This window comes from Phalaenopsis equestris, unplaced genomic scaffold (genome assembly GCF_001263595.1).
Source record: "Phalaenopsis equestris unplaced genomic scaffold, ASM126359v1 Scaffold000095, whole genome shotgun sequence".
In the NCBI taxonomy this organism is placed as follows: Eukaryota; Viridiplantae; Streptophyta; class Magnoliopsida; order Asparagales; family Orchidaceae; genus Phalaenopsis; species Phalaenopsis equestris.
Window position 1 is genome coordinate 422,214 of NW_018164537.1, and position 11,911 is coordinate 434,124.

The 11,911-nt window shown below is 36.4% G+C and overlaps 1 protein-coding gene across 1 annotated transcript in view; it reads right to left on the reverse strand.

The window, feature by feature from the left end:
* Nucleotides 1-4,549: 4,549 nt before the first annotated feature.
* LOC110020386 (calreticulin-3-like) overlaps nucleotides 4,550-11,911 on the reverse strand; it is a 14,445-nt gene continuing 7,083 nt past the window's right edge. The window contains 11 exon segments of the mRNA XM_020718472.1: nucleotides 4,550-4,726; nucleotides 7,689-7,832; nucleotides 7,917-7,984; nucleotides 8,068-8,125; nucleotides 8,246-8,332; nucleotides 8,663-8,710; nucleotides 8,795-8,851; nucleotides 8,946-9,204; nucleotides 9,707-9,753; nucleotides 9,756-9,904; nucleotides 10,136-10,243. Coding sequence (XP_020574131.1) covers nucleotides 4,550-4,726; nucleotides 7,689-7,832; nucleotides 7,917-7,984; nucleotides 8,068-8,125; nucleotides 8,246-8,332; nucleotides 8,663-8,710; nucleotides 8,795-8,851; nucleotides 8,946-9,204; nucleotides 9,707-9,753; nucleotides 9,756-9,904; nucleotides 10,136-10,243 — 1,202 coding nt within the window.

Sequence of the window (11,911 nt, forward strand, 5' to 3'; positions counted from 1 at the left end):
CACAACAACACCATCTTGCAAGACTTTCTCATTAAGAATATTAAGAATAACTCAATATCTACTCATATTAACCCTCTCTTCTTTCAACTATTGTTGTTGAACTCTTCTTCACTTCTACATAACAATTACCTTTTGCACACAAAAACCCAACCATCTCACTTTAATGATGTATTTTTTCCTATGATTGTCTCTAGAAATGTGCATAATTTTAATAGTAACATGTGTATCACTGATTGCAAATATATCATAAAGAGACTCAATTTGGCTATTATTTATCTTCTTGAAATCAAATTACATAGTTTTTTTTGGTTTCGAACCCTTTTTTATCAATCACTTCTCTTTATTTTGAAATGAAGCATCCACAAAAAAAATTTACCCTTTCTCCAAATAGTCATGTTTGGAATTTTTCCTTCATAACTTTCACTATTATTCATATTAATGCTCAATTTATACATGATGAACTTGTTTTTGATCTCATACTAATTTACTTGTCACCTTTTTGTATGTTGGCAACTACCTCTTAAAGAGAAAAGATTTGTGAAACTTTATCATAGATTTAGTTTTATTTTTCCATGAACCTTGGATCATATTAAGATACTTTAATTGCTTTAGCTCTCTAAATGAAAAAAATTGGCTAGTTGTCGCTTATTCCAAGTAAGCTTCAAGATTTTAATGATTTCTTATTCAATTATTATCTTATTAATGTGGGCCTCAATCAACAAATAAAAAATCCTATAAGCTATATATTGAATTGATCCCTTTGCAATAGATTGACTTATCTCCTAACTTTTTATGTAAAGTCTTACAACTCCTTCCATCAGATCACTCTACTATACTAACTTCATTAGGGTAAAATCTTACTCCTGTTTTAGATTATTATTTAAGAAATGTAGAATTAAATGTGAGAAATTTCACAATATTAACTGAAATATTTGGTTTCAACAAGCAAAAGAGTACCCTCATTTTACTCTATATAACAAACTTAAGAAAATAAAAATTACTTTAAAGAATACTTCATGGACTTCTTCTTATTATATTTCTACTAATATATATTACCTTAAATATAAAATTTTGCATGATCTTAAGAAACAACCCCTTGATAAACATTTTGTTTTATAGGCTTTTTTATATCCAAGGAATACTCATTGAAGCTGCTTATTATGGAAGTAATTGGATTAAATAAAAAGTTAAATGTGCATAGCTTATCATTGCATTCTTGGCACATCCAATCGTCGAGCCCATGCCTCTACGACATGCCCACACTTTTGGGTCCCTGCCTTCTCGGCACACCTAATTGTTGGGCCCCTGCCTCCACGGAACGCCCATCCTTTTGGGTCACTACCTCCTCGACACACTCAGTCATCGGGCTACTTCCTTCTCGACACACTCATCCTTAGGGTCACTGCCTCCTTGATACACCCAGTTGTTGGGCCCCTACCTTCTCGACATGCCCAACCTTCGAGTCATTACCTCCTTGGCACACCCAATCGCTAAGCCCCTACTTCTATGATATGTTCATCCTTTGGGTCACTGCCTCCCTAACACACCTTGTCATCGGGCACCTACCTCCACGACACACCCATATTCAGGTCAATGCCTCCTTGCCACACCTCAATTGTTGGGCCATTGCCTCCGCGATGCGCTCATCCTTTGGGTCACTGCCTCCTCGGCACACCCAGTTGTTGAGCCCCTGCCTCCATGACACGCCAACCCTTTCGGGTCACTACCTCCTAGGCACACCTAGTAGTCAGTCCCCAGCCTCCGTGACATGCCTATCCTTTCGAGTCACTGCCTCCTTGACACACTCACATCCTTTCTGCATATACTTGTTTGCATATGTTGCATGTTTACATGTGTGATCGTTGAGTGCCTCTCGGGTAAGGTGTGAATCATGTTTATAGGTATCCTTCCACTCAACACAAATTCAATTGCAATTGGTGCTTTCTTATCGCATGGTGCTTCGAGTCCTCGGGCAAGCGTAAGTCTCACTTTGGTAGCTTCTTCTTATCGGTACATCTCATTCATGAGTGACATGTTGCATGTTACATCCTTGCATTTTGCATGATTAGTGCTTCGCCCTCTCAGGCACCACTGTGGTTATTCGTGCTTACACACTGTGGTTACAAAGAAAGTAGTCAAATGGTCACAATGTAGGCTTCTTGCATGGCTATGCGCTTGCACATTCACTCTGGTGGCTTGTCCTGCTCGTTAGGTGAGTGACCCCGTGTCAGTCGTGATGCCTTAACAAGCATTGCTTGTTGGGTTGATCCCAATGAGCAATGTGAGTTAAGTCATCGAGATTGACATGAGGATGATTGTGCTAAAGATCTGAGGGTTCTAACGTGTGTCATATGTGTCATGAACCTGCATCATAGGTCCACTATTTTAAATGTATAAAAATGAATATTTTCATTATTTAAGTATTGTCTACCTACTTTTAAAACTATATATGTTAGGTCATATGTGAGTCAACTTTTTTAAATGTCACTCTTCTCCTGTGACATCCATTAAATCTCTTAGATCTTTAAGACAGGGCCAGTGTGGCAACCCCGTCAAGGTCATATGGTAGCCAGAGACTTTACCCTAAGCACTTAGGCAATGATCATGTCACTTTTCATTAGATCGTGTGCTAGGCTAGTTCTAATGTTCTAGGTAGTATTTTTGATGCTTGATTATTGTTCTTTGCTAGATTGATTTCCTTAACTACACATCTTTTCTGTTTTGTGCTTTTGGTGTGACTGCATGCTTGATATTCATGGTAGCGTGTTACCTTTTTTTTCTACAGGGAGTCGTGCCTTTATACACACTCACATTGGTACAATAAAAGGGAGCATGTGATAATTTCCACTAACCCTTCTCTTACAGGTGTTGTTTAAAACCCCCACCAGGCACGACCTATTATGCGGTGCACGGAGGTCACCACCAATGCTTATTTCTTTTGCAAGTTGAGTCTTTTTTCTCTTTTTCTTTGTACTTTTTAAAGTCCAGGAGAGTTCTGTAGTAGAAATTAGATATGAGTATGGGTTATGAGGCACTTTGATGTGGGACCCACATGGCGGGGACCAGGAGCAGATGCTCTTGTCTCGTATCTAAATTTTGCATTTCATATTGAAGTATAAAATTAGGACAGGGCATGTACATGCTGATTCCGACCACCTTTTTCTTTACTGGGATACGTTGTCAACCTAGCAACATTTGACCTGTTATATATTCTATTTGGCTTGTTTCTGCCTCATTGCATGAATGAATGCTTGAAATTTTTTCTTATTTATTTATGTGGTTTGTGTAGGAACCACGATGCAATATAGACTCATTAGGACTTAAATCGTAATTTTTTTTTACAAAATCTTAATAAAATATATAAGATAATGAATTTTTAGGATTTAAATATTCAGGGCTTGCACTTTTACTTTCTGCATGGCCTTTGAATCAGATTTTAAATGGGTTGCATTGTATGACTATAACCCAAGTCATTTAATAGGGCTTTCATAATATTTAAGGACCACTTTAGAAAATTACATTCACAATTGCATGTTCCGAGGAGAAGTCCACGCGCTCCTTTAACCTGACTGACCTAGCATATCTAGTGCGCTTAGGGTGTTAGAAGGCTCCCCAACCTAGACGGGTCTTAAGTCCTTTTGTTTGGAGCATTTCTAGCTTTGTAGCTGAACCTCCCATTCTCCTCCTTTCCTGAGGCATCTTTGTCATTTTGGCAGGAATAAGTCCTACATGTTGGAGCTCTAGCCGATAGTCATAAGATCAAGTTTCCTTTCTTTGACCTTAGAGCTACCAAGGTCCCCAATAGACAACGCAATTCATGGATTGCTGACCGGAAATCTCTGGATGTATTGGGCCGACTACTTTCATGAGCGAGTAAACTTAGGGTCCTAACAGCTTTGGATGACGGGTCTGTGGTACATTGATCCGATTACCTCTACCTCATTGGATTACTCTTCCATTCCAGTGACTACCCCTATTGAGCCCTTTGCTCTTTAACCTCGTCAATTCATGGATTGCTCTTTAACCTCGTCAATTCATGGATTGCTCTTTAACCTCGTCAATTCATGGATTGCTCTTTAACCTCGTCAATTCATGGATTGCTCTTTAACCATTTTTCCAGTTTCTTCCTTCTCCTTATCATTCATATGATCCAAAAAAGAGATTTATCGGGAAAATGGAAGTATACGACGATCCACAAGCCGACGACTCCTTCAAAAATAAAAAAAAAAAAAGAACACAAACAGAATTACCAATGAAAGTTGGGTGAACCCCATCCTACCCCCAAAAAAAAGTAATAAAAAAAAAGATAGAGCAATAATGGTGGTCTCAACTTTAATTTTGGCCAGTGCTACTGTGTAAAGTTTGGTAGTCAGTCCCTTACTGTAAACCTTCATAAATCTTGTGAGGCCAAAAAGGGAGCACGAGCTGGCCATGTGATTGTCTCTTATTTACAACACACGAAAAAGTCAAGACAACAGAACCTTTCATATACCTTTATGAAAAGAAACTATTCGCAGTCCTCATCTCCATTGTTTAGCTTCTGAATCACTCAAATATGAGAACTGGAGCAGGTCAAAGCTTGTGGTGACCGAAGACCTACCCAACCTTTCCTGAAAGCTTCCAAGGCCTTCCCACTCTGCTCATCTTTTTCTCTTTTTACACTGCTAATGTCTTCTGCATGTGGACCTTTCTGGCACATGATGCTTAGAGAGCGAAAATGCGTGTGCTGCAAAGAATATCTGGTGAGATATATCATTATAAAGCATGCTATATGTCCAAAAAGAAGATTAAAAGAAAGTTAGCTTAGATATACACATCTTAAATCTGTTTTATGTTCTTTTGCACCAGCCTAAAAATTTAAACCATGTTATCTGTCCAAAAACTTTAAAGTGGTTGGCATTTTATTTGTTATACTAACCCCATTTTCTGCAAGAATTTATGATTTTGTGATGAAGAATTTTATTCTCTTCATGGATATTTGAAACGTATGATTAAAATGAATCAAAGTTAAGAGAGCTACGCAAAATTTTGATGCTATAGGCAGCTTCCAGATTATTTGGACACAGAAAAAATCACTTGTTTGCTTAAGAAAGTGTCTTCCATGAATTAATTTAATGAACGTGTCAATTAGTAGCAATAAAATCATTTAGAAGAAAAAGATATATAGAAATTTACGCAACAAAATTGCAAGACATAAAATTTTATTTTTTTCAAAATGCAATTAAGTCCTATCTCAAAAATATAAGAACCTTACACGAAGATTAAAAATACAGAGATATAAGCAGTGGCAGAAGCAGACAAAGTGGTGGTGAAATTAAAAGTGATAAGTGTTTCAGCATAGAATTTACATCTCCTTAAAATGATTTTAAACTATTAAAATTATTAATACTAGATTAAAAGTATAACTAAAAATAAGTTATTATTAAATAATTATGTTTTTGAAATAAAATATTTAGTGAATTATATGACAATGGGTTTTGTAAAAATCGATAGATGACCGAGCGCATCTCTTAGGTACCATTTAATTTCTGGCACTGAATATAAACTATAGTAATTTGCCAAATAATCCTTTATAAATGTTCTTCAACATAGTTCTCTCTAGGAGAAAAAATATTAAATAAGGTTCAAGTTTATATTTGATGCAAATTAATAATAAATGTATGACAAAATAATTGTGGATTTATTTTCATTGAAGAAGTTAATTCAACTAAATTGTTATTTATTATAATTTTCTATTTTGAATTTTAAGCATTCCATAATAATACTAATGAAAAAACAACAAAACTATTTTAGTAAAATTGATTGGGGGAGAGGATTAGCTCGCTGCTGTTTGCCACTGTATCCTTTCAATCAAAGAAGTGCCCTCCTAAGAATGAACACTTGGGTGTCACATACAGCTTGGGCTATTTTCCAAAAGAGCCTAATGCTGTGTGGGAGAAGAGTTCTGTCATTCACAATATTGTGTACGAAAAATATGTTAGCACAAATCTCACAAAAGATGAATAGCTCGGATGGAAGATACAAACCATCAAACAAGGTTTTTGACGATCGTCTGGGTTGAATACTGGTGAAGGAGGCGTCTGGTTCTAGCAAAAGGAGGAAATTTCTCACAGAGTGCTGATCGGCCCTCAAGACGATCGGCAAAATGCATTCCTTTTTGGATAGACTATCGGCGGACTCAAGGCATAACAAATGACCAACAAGCTTCCTATCGATCGAATGAGTCCTCTGATCTTATCACATGTGGTTATATTTGTAATTACCAAAATGACTCCTTAAAAGGCTAATGATTGAGTTTCTTCTCCATGTTGTTCTCCTCTTCTTATTTTTTGCATAAAGCACACTCACTACACCTTTTAGAATGTTGAATTTGAGATTGTCCTGTAGAGCACAACCAAGGAACAAAGTGAGAGAGAAAGAGAGAAGAGGAAATGAGAAAAGTTCGATTGAACTGTTCATTAGCTATAAAATATAGAAATGACCCTCTATTTATAAGTTCAGAAGGTATGAAGTAAACAGTTACTTGCTTTCCTTTGCTCGATCAAAGACACTATAAGGTATTTTGACCATACATAAATACATGAATAAATAAATACATGGATAAATAAAAATATAAAAAAGATCTCTTGCTTGGTTGGTACATTCTTCGTTCTTCTAAGAGTGAGGGCCTTTGGTTGGCCAGGCTAAGGGCCTTCGGTCGACCGGGCAATGGACCTTTTGTCGACCCAATTATGGGCCTTCGGTTGGCTTGAATGTGAGCCTTCGGTCGGCCCGACAATGGTCTTTCATTCGGCCTGAATAAGGGTTTTCGGTTGGCAAGGTTGGGGCCTTTGGCCAGCCTGGTTATGGCCTTCAGCAGTTTGCTCCCTTGAATTGACTATTAATCACTGCCTCCTTTGAATGGTATACTTATTTTCAAGATGAGGCTAGGCTATCGGGCATAGGAAACTTTATCGTAATTTGGCAATTAGTTATACCCTTTAACAGGAAAGCCGCTATGGCGGTTCGCGTCGGTGCCGCATTGAGTGTTTGTGGTCTAGGAAGGCCTTAAGGTTCTTAATGAGATGATCTGTGGCGTCATTTTGATCAAGCGCTTGGCAAGTCCCCTTTTTTGGTTGGGTATTCCCTGATCCTTACCCTGACGAGCTACTAGGCATCGGATTACATAGGTTCACGTTGATGCGACCTTTGACTTCTGGTGGGTCATCTTTGACAATGCTTGTCTTTAGGTCTGTAAGAATTATTTAAGATTCGTGCTGATATATTATGGGCGTACAAAAATTAACTTATTTTAATATGAAAAAGCTGTTTTATTTTTTTGTATGCTTATGTTGTCAAGACAATATCAAAATTAACTGATTTAGCTTTTATTAAAATCTTTAAATCATTAAAAAAATTAAAACAATCATATACAAATCAAATCCTAAATCAGTCAAAATTCAACTCAATCATATAAATAGAAAATATTTATAAAAAATACCTCATATATTGTCATCATTTTATACGGAGACAATATCCATGATATTAATGCTGTCATTGTTTAAGACGTCGAAAATATCAATTTATTTTTTTTTAAATGTGAAATGTTAGAAGATATTTTAACCGTCAGATTTTAAAATTCTCTTACCTTTGCATGAGAAGGTGTACGTGATGAATAACATAAAAATAGTATATATATATATATATACTTTAGCTCTTCTGATTTTCTCTGCTTCCTCGAAGGCTTCCTTCTCAGCCTCTTTATTTTTTGTCCAAAGCTCTTCCACAACTTGCTTCGCATATTCCGGGTCATCGCATACAAGAACATTGTCGAAAACGGAACCAGCCTTTACCTGCAAGTGTTCATAACATCTATGAATATCACATGAAACATTTCATTCTTTCAGCACAACAAATGCTGGAAGTATATTTAATACCTGCCATACTTCAATAGCAACATATTTCACAGGCTTGAGCACATAGAGATCAGGATCATCTTCAAAATCTGTAAAATTTGGCAGGGTACATCACCTGCAACAAGCTTACTTAAAACAAATGAAAATAAAATCACCAATAATCACAACTTACCTGGGTTGTCAATCCATGGAGTCTTCCATTTTCCCATATAGTTGGGGTTTTTGATTCTCTGCAATTTTCATGATTTGGAATCAGTTAGAGCTAATAACTGCTAGAATGTATTTGATGTACCAAGCGCATAACAAGTAAGATGTTCTTTTTGTCAGTAAATAAGTTAGGGATAACAAACCTTTGGCTTCCATGGACCCTTGTATGCTGAATTTGGGATATTCGGTGGCTTCCATATTCCATCTTCATCTTCATCCCACGTATCAGGCTTTTTTTTCCCAGCACATGACAAAAGCACTATTACAATTGCATTTACTACAACTAGTTTATGTAAACAGGAAAAAATATTACGTTAGGAATCTGAACGTAGAGCTACGTTCAGACTACAATAGTCACTGTGTTATAGGAATATCCCGTTGTGTTATAGAAATATCCCATCACGCTATTTGTGAAAAATGAAGTGTTATTGGAATATTCCCCCGAATTACTTGATTTGGGGCTGTGTTATTCCGATGACATAGTGGAAATTGAAATAACACGGGGAATATGCCGATAACACAACCCCAAATCAAATAACGCAAATAGTTGTGCACCTCACCTTTTTAGCATTCGGGTCACGAATTTCAGCCGGAATAAAATCATATCCCTGCAATGCATTGATGAATCGTTAGAGAAAAGAAGAATATGCATCAGTTTCAGAGGAAAAAATAGTATTTATACGGCTCATAACCTCAGGTTTAACATCACCAGGATCATTGATGTATTCCCTGTCATCCCAGTCTGCAGGCTGAAACCAATGACATGCTCATATTAGATGTAAATGAACCAAAAAAAAAAAAAAAAATTGTTGATTGGCAATTGAGAAAAGAGCAGTGGTATACCTTCTTAGCATTTGCAACTTTAATCTTACGAGGAGGAAGAATGTGCCAGTCAGAATAAAGGCTTCCAGATTCTCTTTCTCGACTATCAACCAGGATGCTATAAGAGGCATCAGGTCTAAGGACAAAAGTGTAAAAGTGTGTCAATTTATCTGTCTCACACTCCACATCCTTCATGATGGGATAATTCTGTCCCTGGTAGGAATATATCAGGTGAAGCTTCTTTGTATCGGTGCCACATATATCAGGTCCGAACATTAAACTGCATAAGGGAACACTGATTTAAATCAGGTGACTTGTGTATGATGTGAATGAATGCAGAATAAAAACACAAAGGCAAGTTCAAAATATGTTCTCCCTCGCATCTTATTTCGTTGGGATTTGTAGCAGAATCTGCTGTCAATAGAACCGCAGGACAGCAAAACAGGAAAAGTAAAACCGTAAAGAAAATGCAAACACATCATTACATATATATATATATATATATATATATATATATATAGGCAATGACTCATATAAGATGACTGGTTAAACACTTGCATAGTCAAACGACCGTTGTACCCATTAGCTATAGAAAACCTCCTTATAAACTGCGGCGTCATCTTAGTTCACATAATTGAGAGTCATAATAGCAGGATTGTATTCATTATTCAATTTATTATTATTCCGACAAACAAAAGAAATACTTTTTTCAAATTCTTCTCAACTAAACAAGTGGGTAAAAATTAAGAAGAAACAACAAAAGTGTTTAGGGAAAGCGAGACCTGTATGGTGTATCACCGCTGAATTTCTTCTGGTTGACATAACCAGAAAAGAAAGGAGCTTGATGTAACCGCCACCACATTCAATATCCTGCTCAAACTTTATAGAGTACTGCAGCACAAGTGTTCTATTCTTGTTACTGAACTCTGGAATTTTTGCAGATATTGCAAAATGCCTTGCATCTGGGTATGTCTGAATCCCTGAAAACTTGTAAATAAAACACATCAGCAGATGCTATTCCATCATAAAATAAGGACATGAAATTAGCTATAATTTATGGCAGCAACACAGCCGTAGAAAACTCTTTTAAATTTTAGAAGGACAAAAAATGATTTTTTTTTTTTCTTCAAGCCAATGAAAGGGTTAGATTTTCATATAATAGGGCATGCAGCAGCAAGTAATATATAAATGAAAAGCTAAATTAAACTTGCCTTTGTCATCAGGATCTGCAGCCCAGTTTCCAGCAGTGTGCTTGAAGGATCCAGCCTTTCCTTCACTCCTTTTCCAGTCTGATTTTACCCAGCGGCTCTCCCAACCATCTTTTTAGAATAAAGAAAAAGTAAAACAGAAAAGAACATCAAAAGAAAGTACCTGGTTAAAATGGAGCATATAACTTGTTTAAATGAAAGCCTTAAGGATCGAAAATATGATTTATAAAATTCGTAAATCAAAATCATACATGCATCTTTAGAATCAATATAACAAAATATGGACTTAATGCGAATCTAAACAATGATCTCCCCAGAACTACTTCCAATATTAAAGGCTTAGACAAAGCTAATATCCACAATAACAACTTAAAAATGAACTATATTAATAGCTAATATCATTCACAAAGCATTCTTCTGAAAGTTCAGCTGCATTGGGATGGCTCAAAACATTGACGAGTTTTGGCATTTCATCACTACAGATGTACAATATCTGGTAAATAATAATGTAACATACTTTTTGATGATGAAGAACCAAAAGATATTCAAATCATTTCAAGAGTGAAAGAGACTTCAAATTTCAATTTTTGAGTTTCATAACTGAGAATGATGGATGCTAAGCATTGAGCAGCATTTTTAATAATGCCCATGGAAGTCAAACTTAACCTGTAAAAGATTAAAATGTTTGTGCAGGGTGATCCCCTTAAATATGGTTGTTTGGGATCACTTGTTTTTTTTTTTTTGTTATTGTTTTATTTTAATTCTGTTTTATTTATGCATTAAGATTAAGGAAAAATATGTACAATATTTTTATGATTTTTTGTTTTTAAAAATTAAGAAAAACTTGTTTTGATGTATTAATAATACATCCACTTAGCTTGAGTTTGTTGTATTTATTGCTTTTATTTATTTGGTATATTATAATTGATTTATTTCTTTTTTGGGTCTTTTTCTTATATGGTATAATCCTTTTCTATATAAATGATATAAGGCTCATGTGAGAGTTATGGTGTTGAAAAGTACTGAGTTGTAAATCCAAGTCGTTTTTTTCTCTTCCCATCCGGAGCTAGCAAAATCCCCCTCCCCGTGGACATAGGCAAATCAATTCAACGCCAAACCACGTAAATCTTTGTGTTTGATGTTGTGTCAATTTTTAAACTTCCACATTGTTTTTGCATAATAGAGTTTGTCTTACATAAAATTTCTATACATCTATAGGTAGAAGCAATTGATGGAGAGGTCCAGATCAAACTTAAACAACTAGATTTTGTAATGTGTTGAGGCTGACTGTGTCAAAGAAAAGTCACATTCAACACTTGCACTGGGCGACTCGGCGCTTGCCAACATAACTCTATACGGAATTTGAGGCTGACTGTGTCAAAGCATTTAAGTCTTCTATATGGAATTTGAGGAGTGTTTGTGTGGTGTGCGAACGGGAATGACTCGCAGTGCGTGAAAAAGAAGAAGCGATTTTGGTGGGTGCGAAGGCAGAGGATTATTTGTGAGTTTAAGAGAGTAGAGAAGATTGAGGGTATGTTTGGTTCGGCTTTTTGGCCCGGCGCTGCGTGGGACATCCGCTTCGTCCTGTATTGACGAACGTTTGGTTCGTAGCTTTGCGGCAAAATTTTGCAACGCTTAGCGAAAGCAGGCCTCTATATTAACCCCGCGGCCCGGCTTTCGCCTGAAGATATTCCCCGCTTACCCCTTTCATTTCTCTTCTGCCCTAACTGCTTCCCTCGCGGCTCTCCTTCGTCATCTTGCTTCGTAGGCCCTTGATCG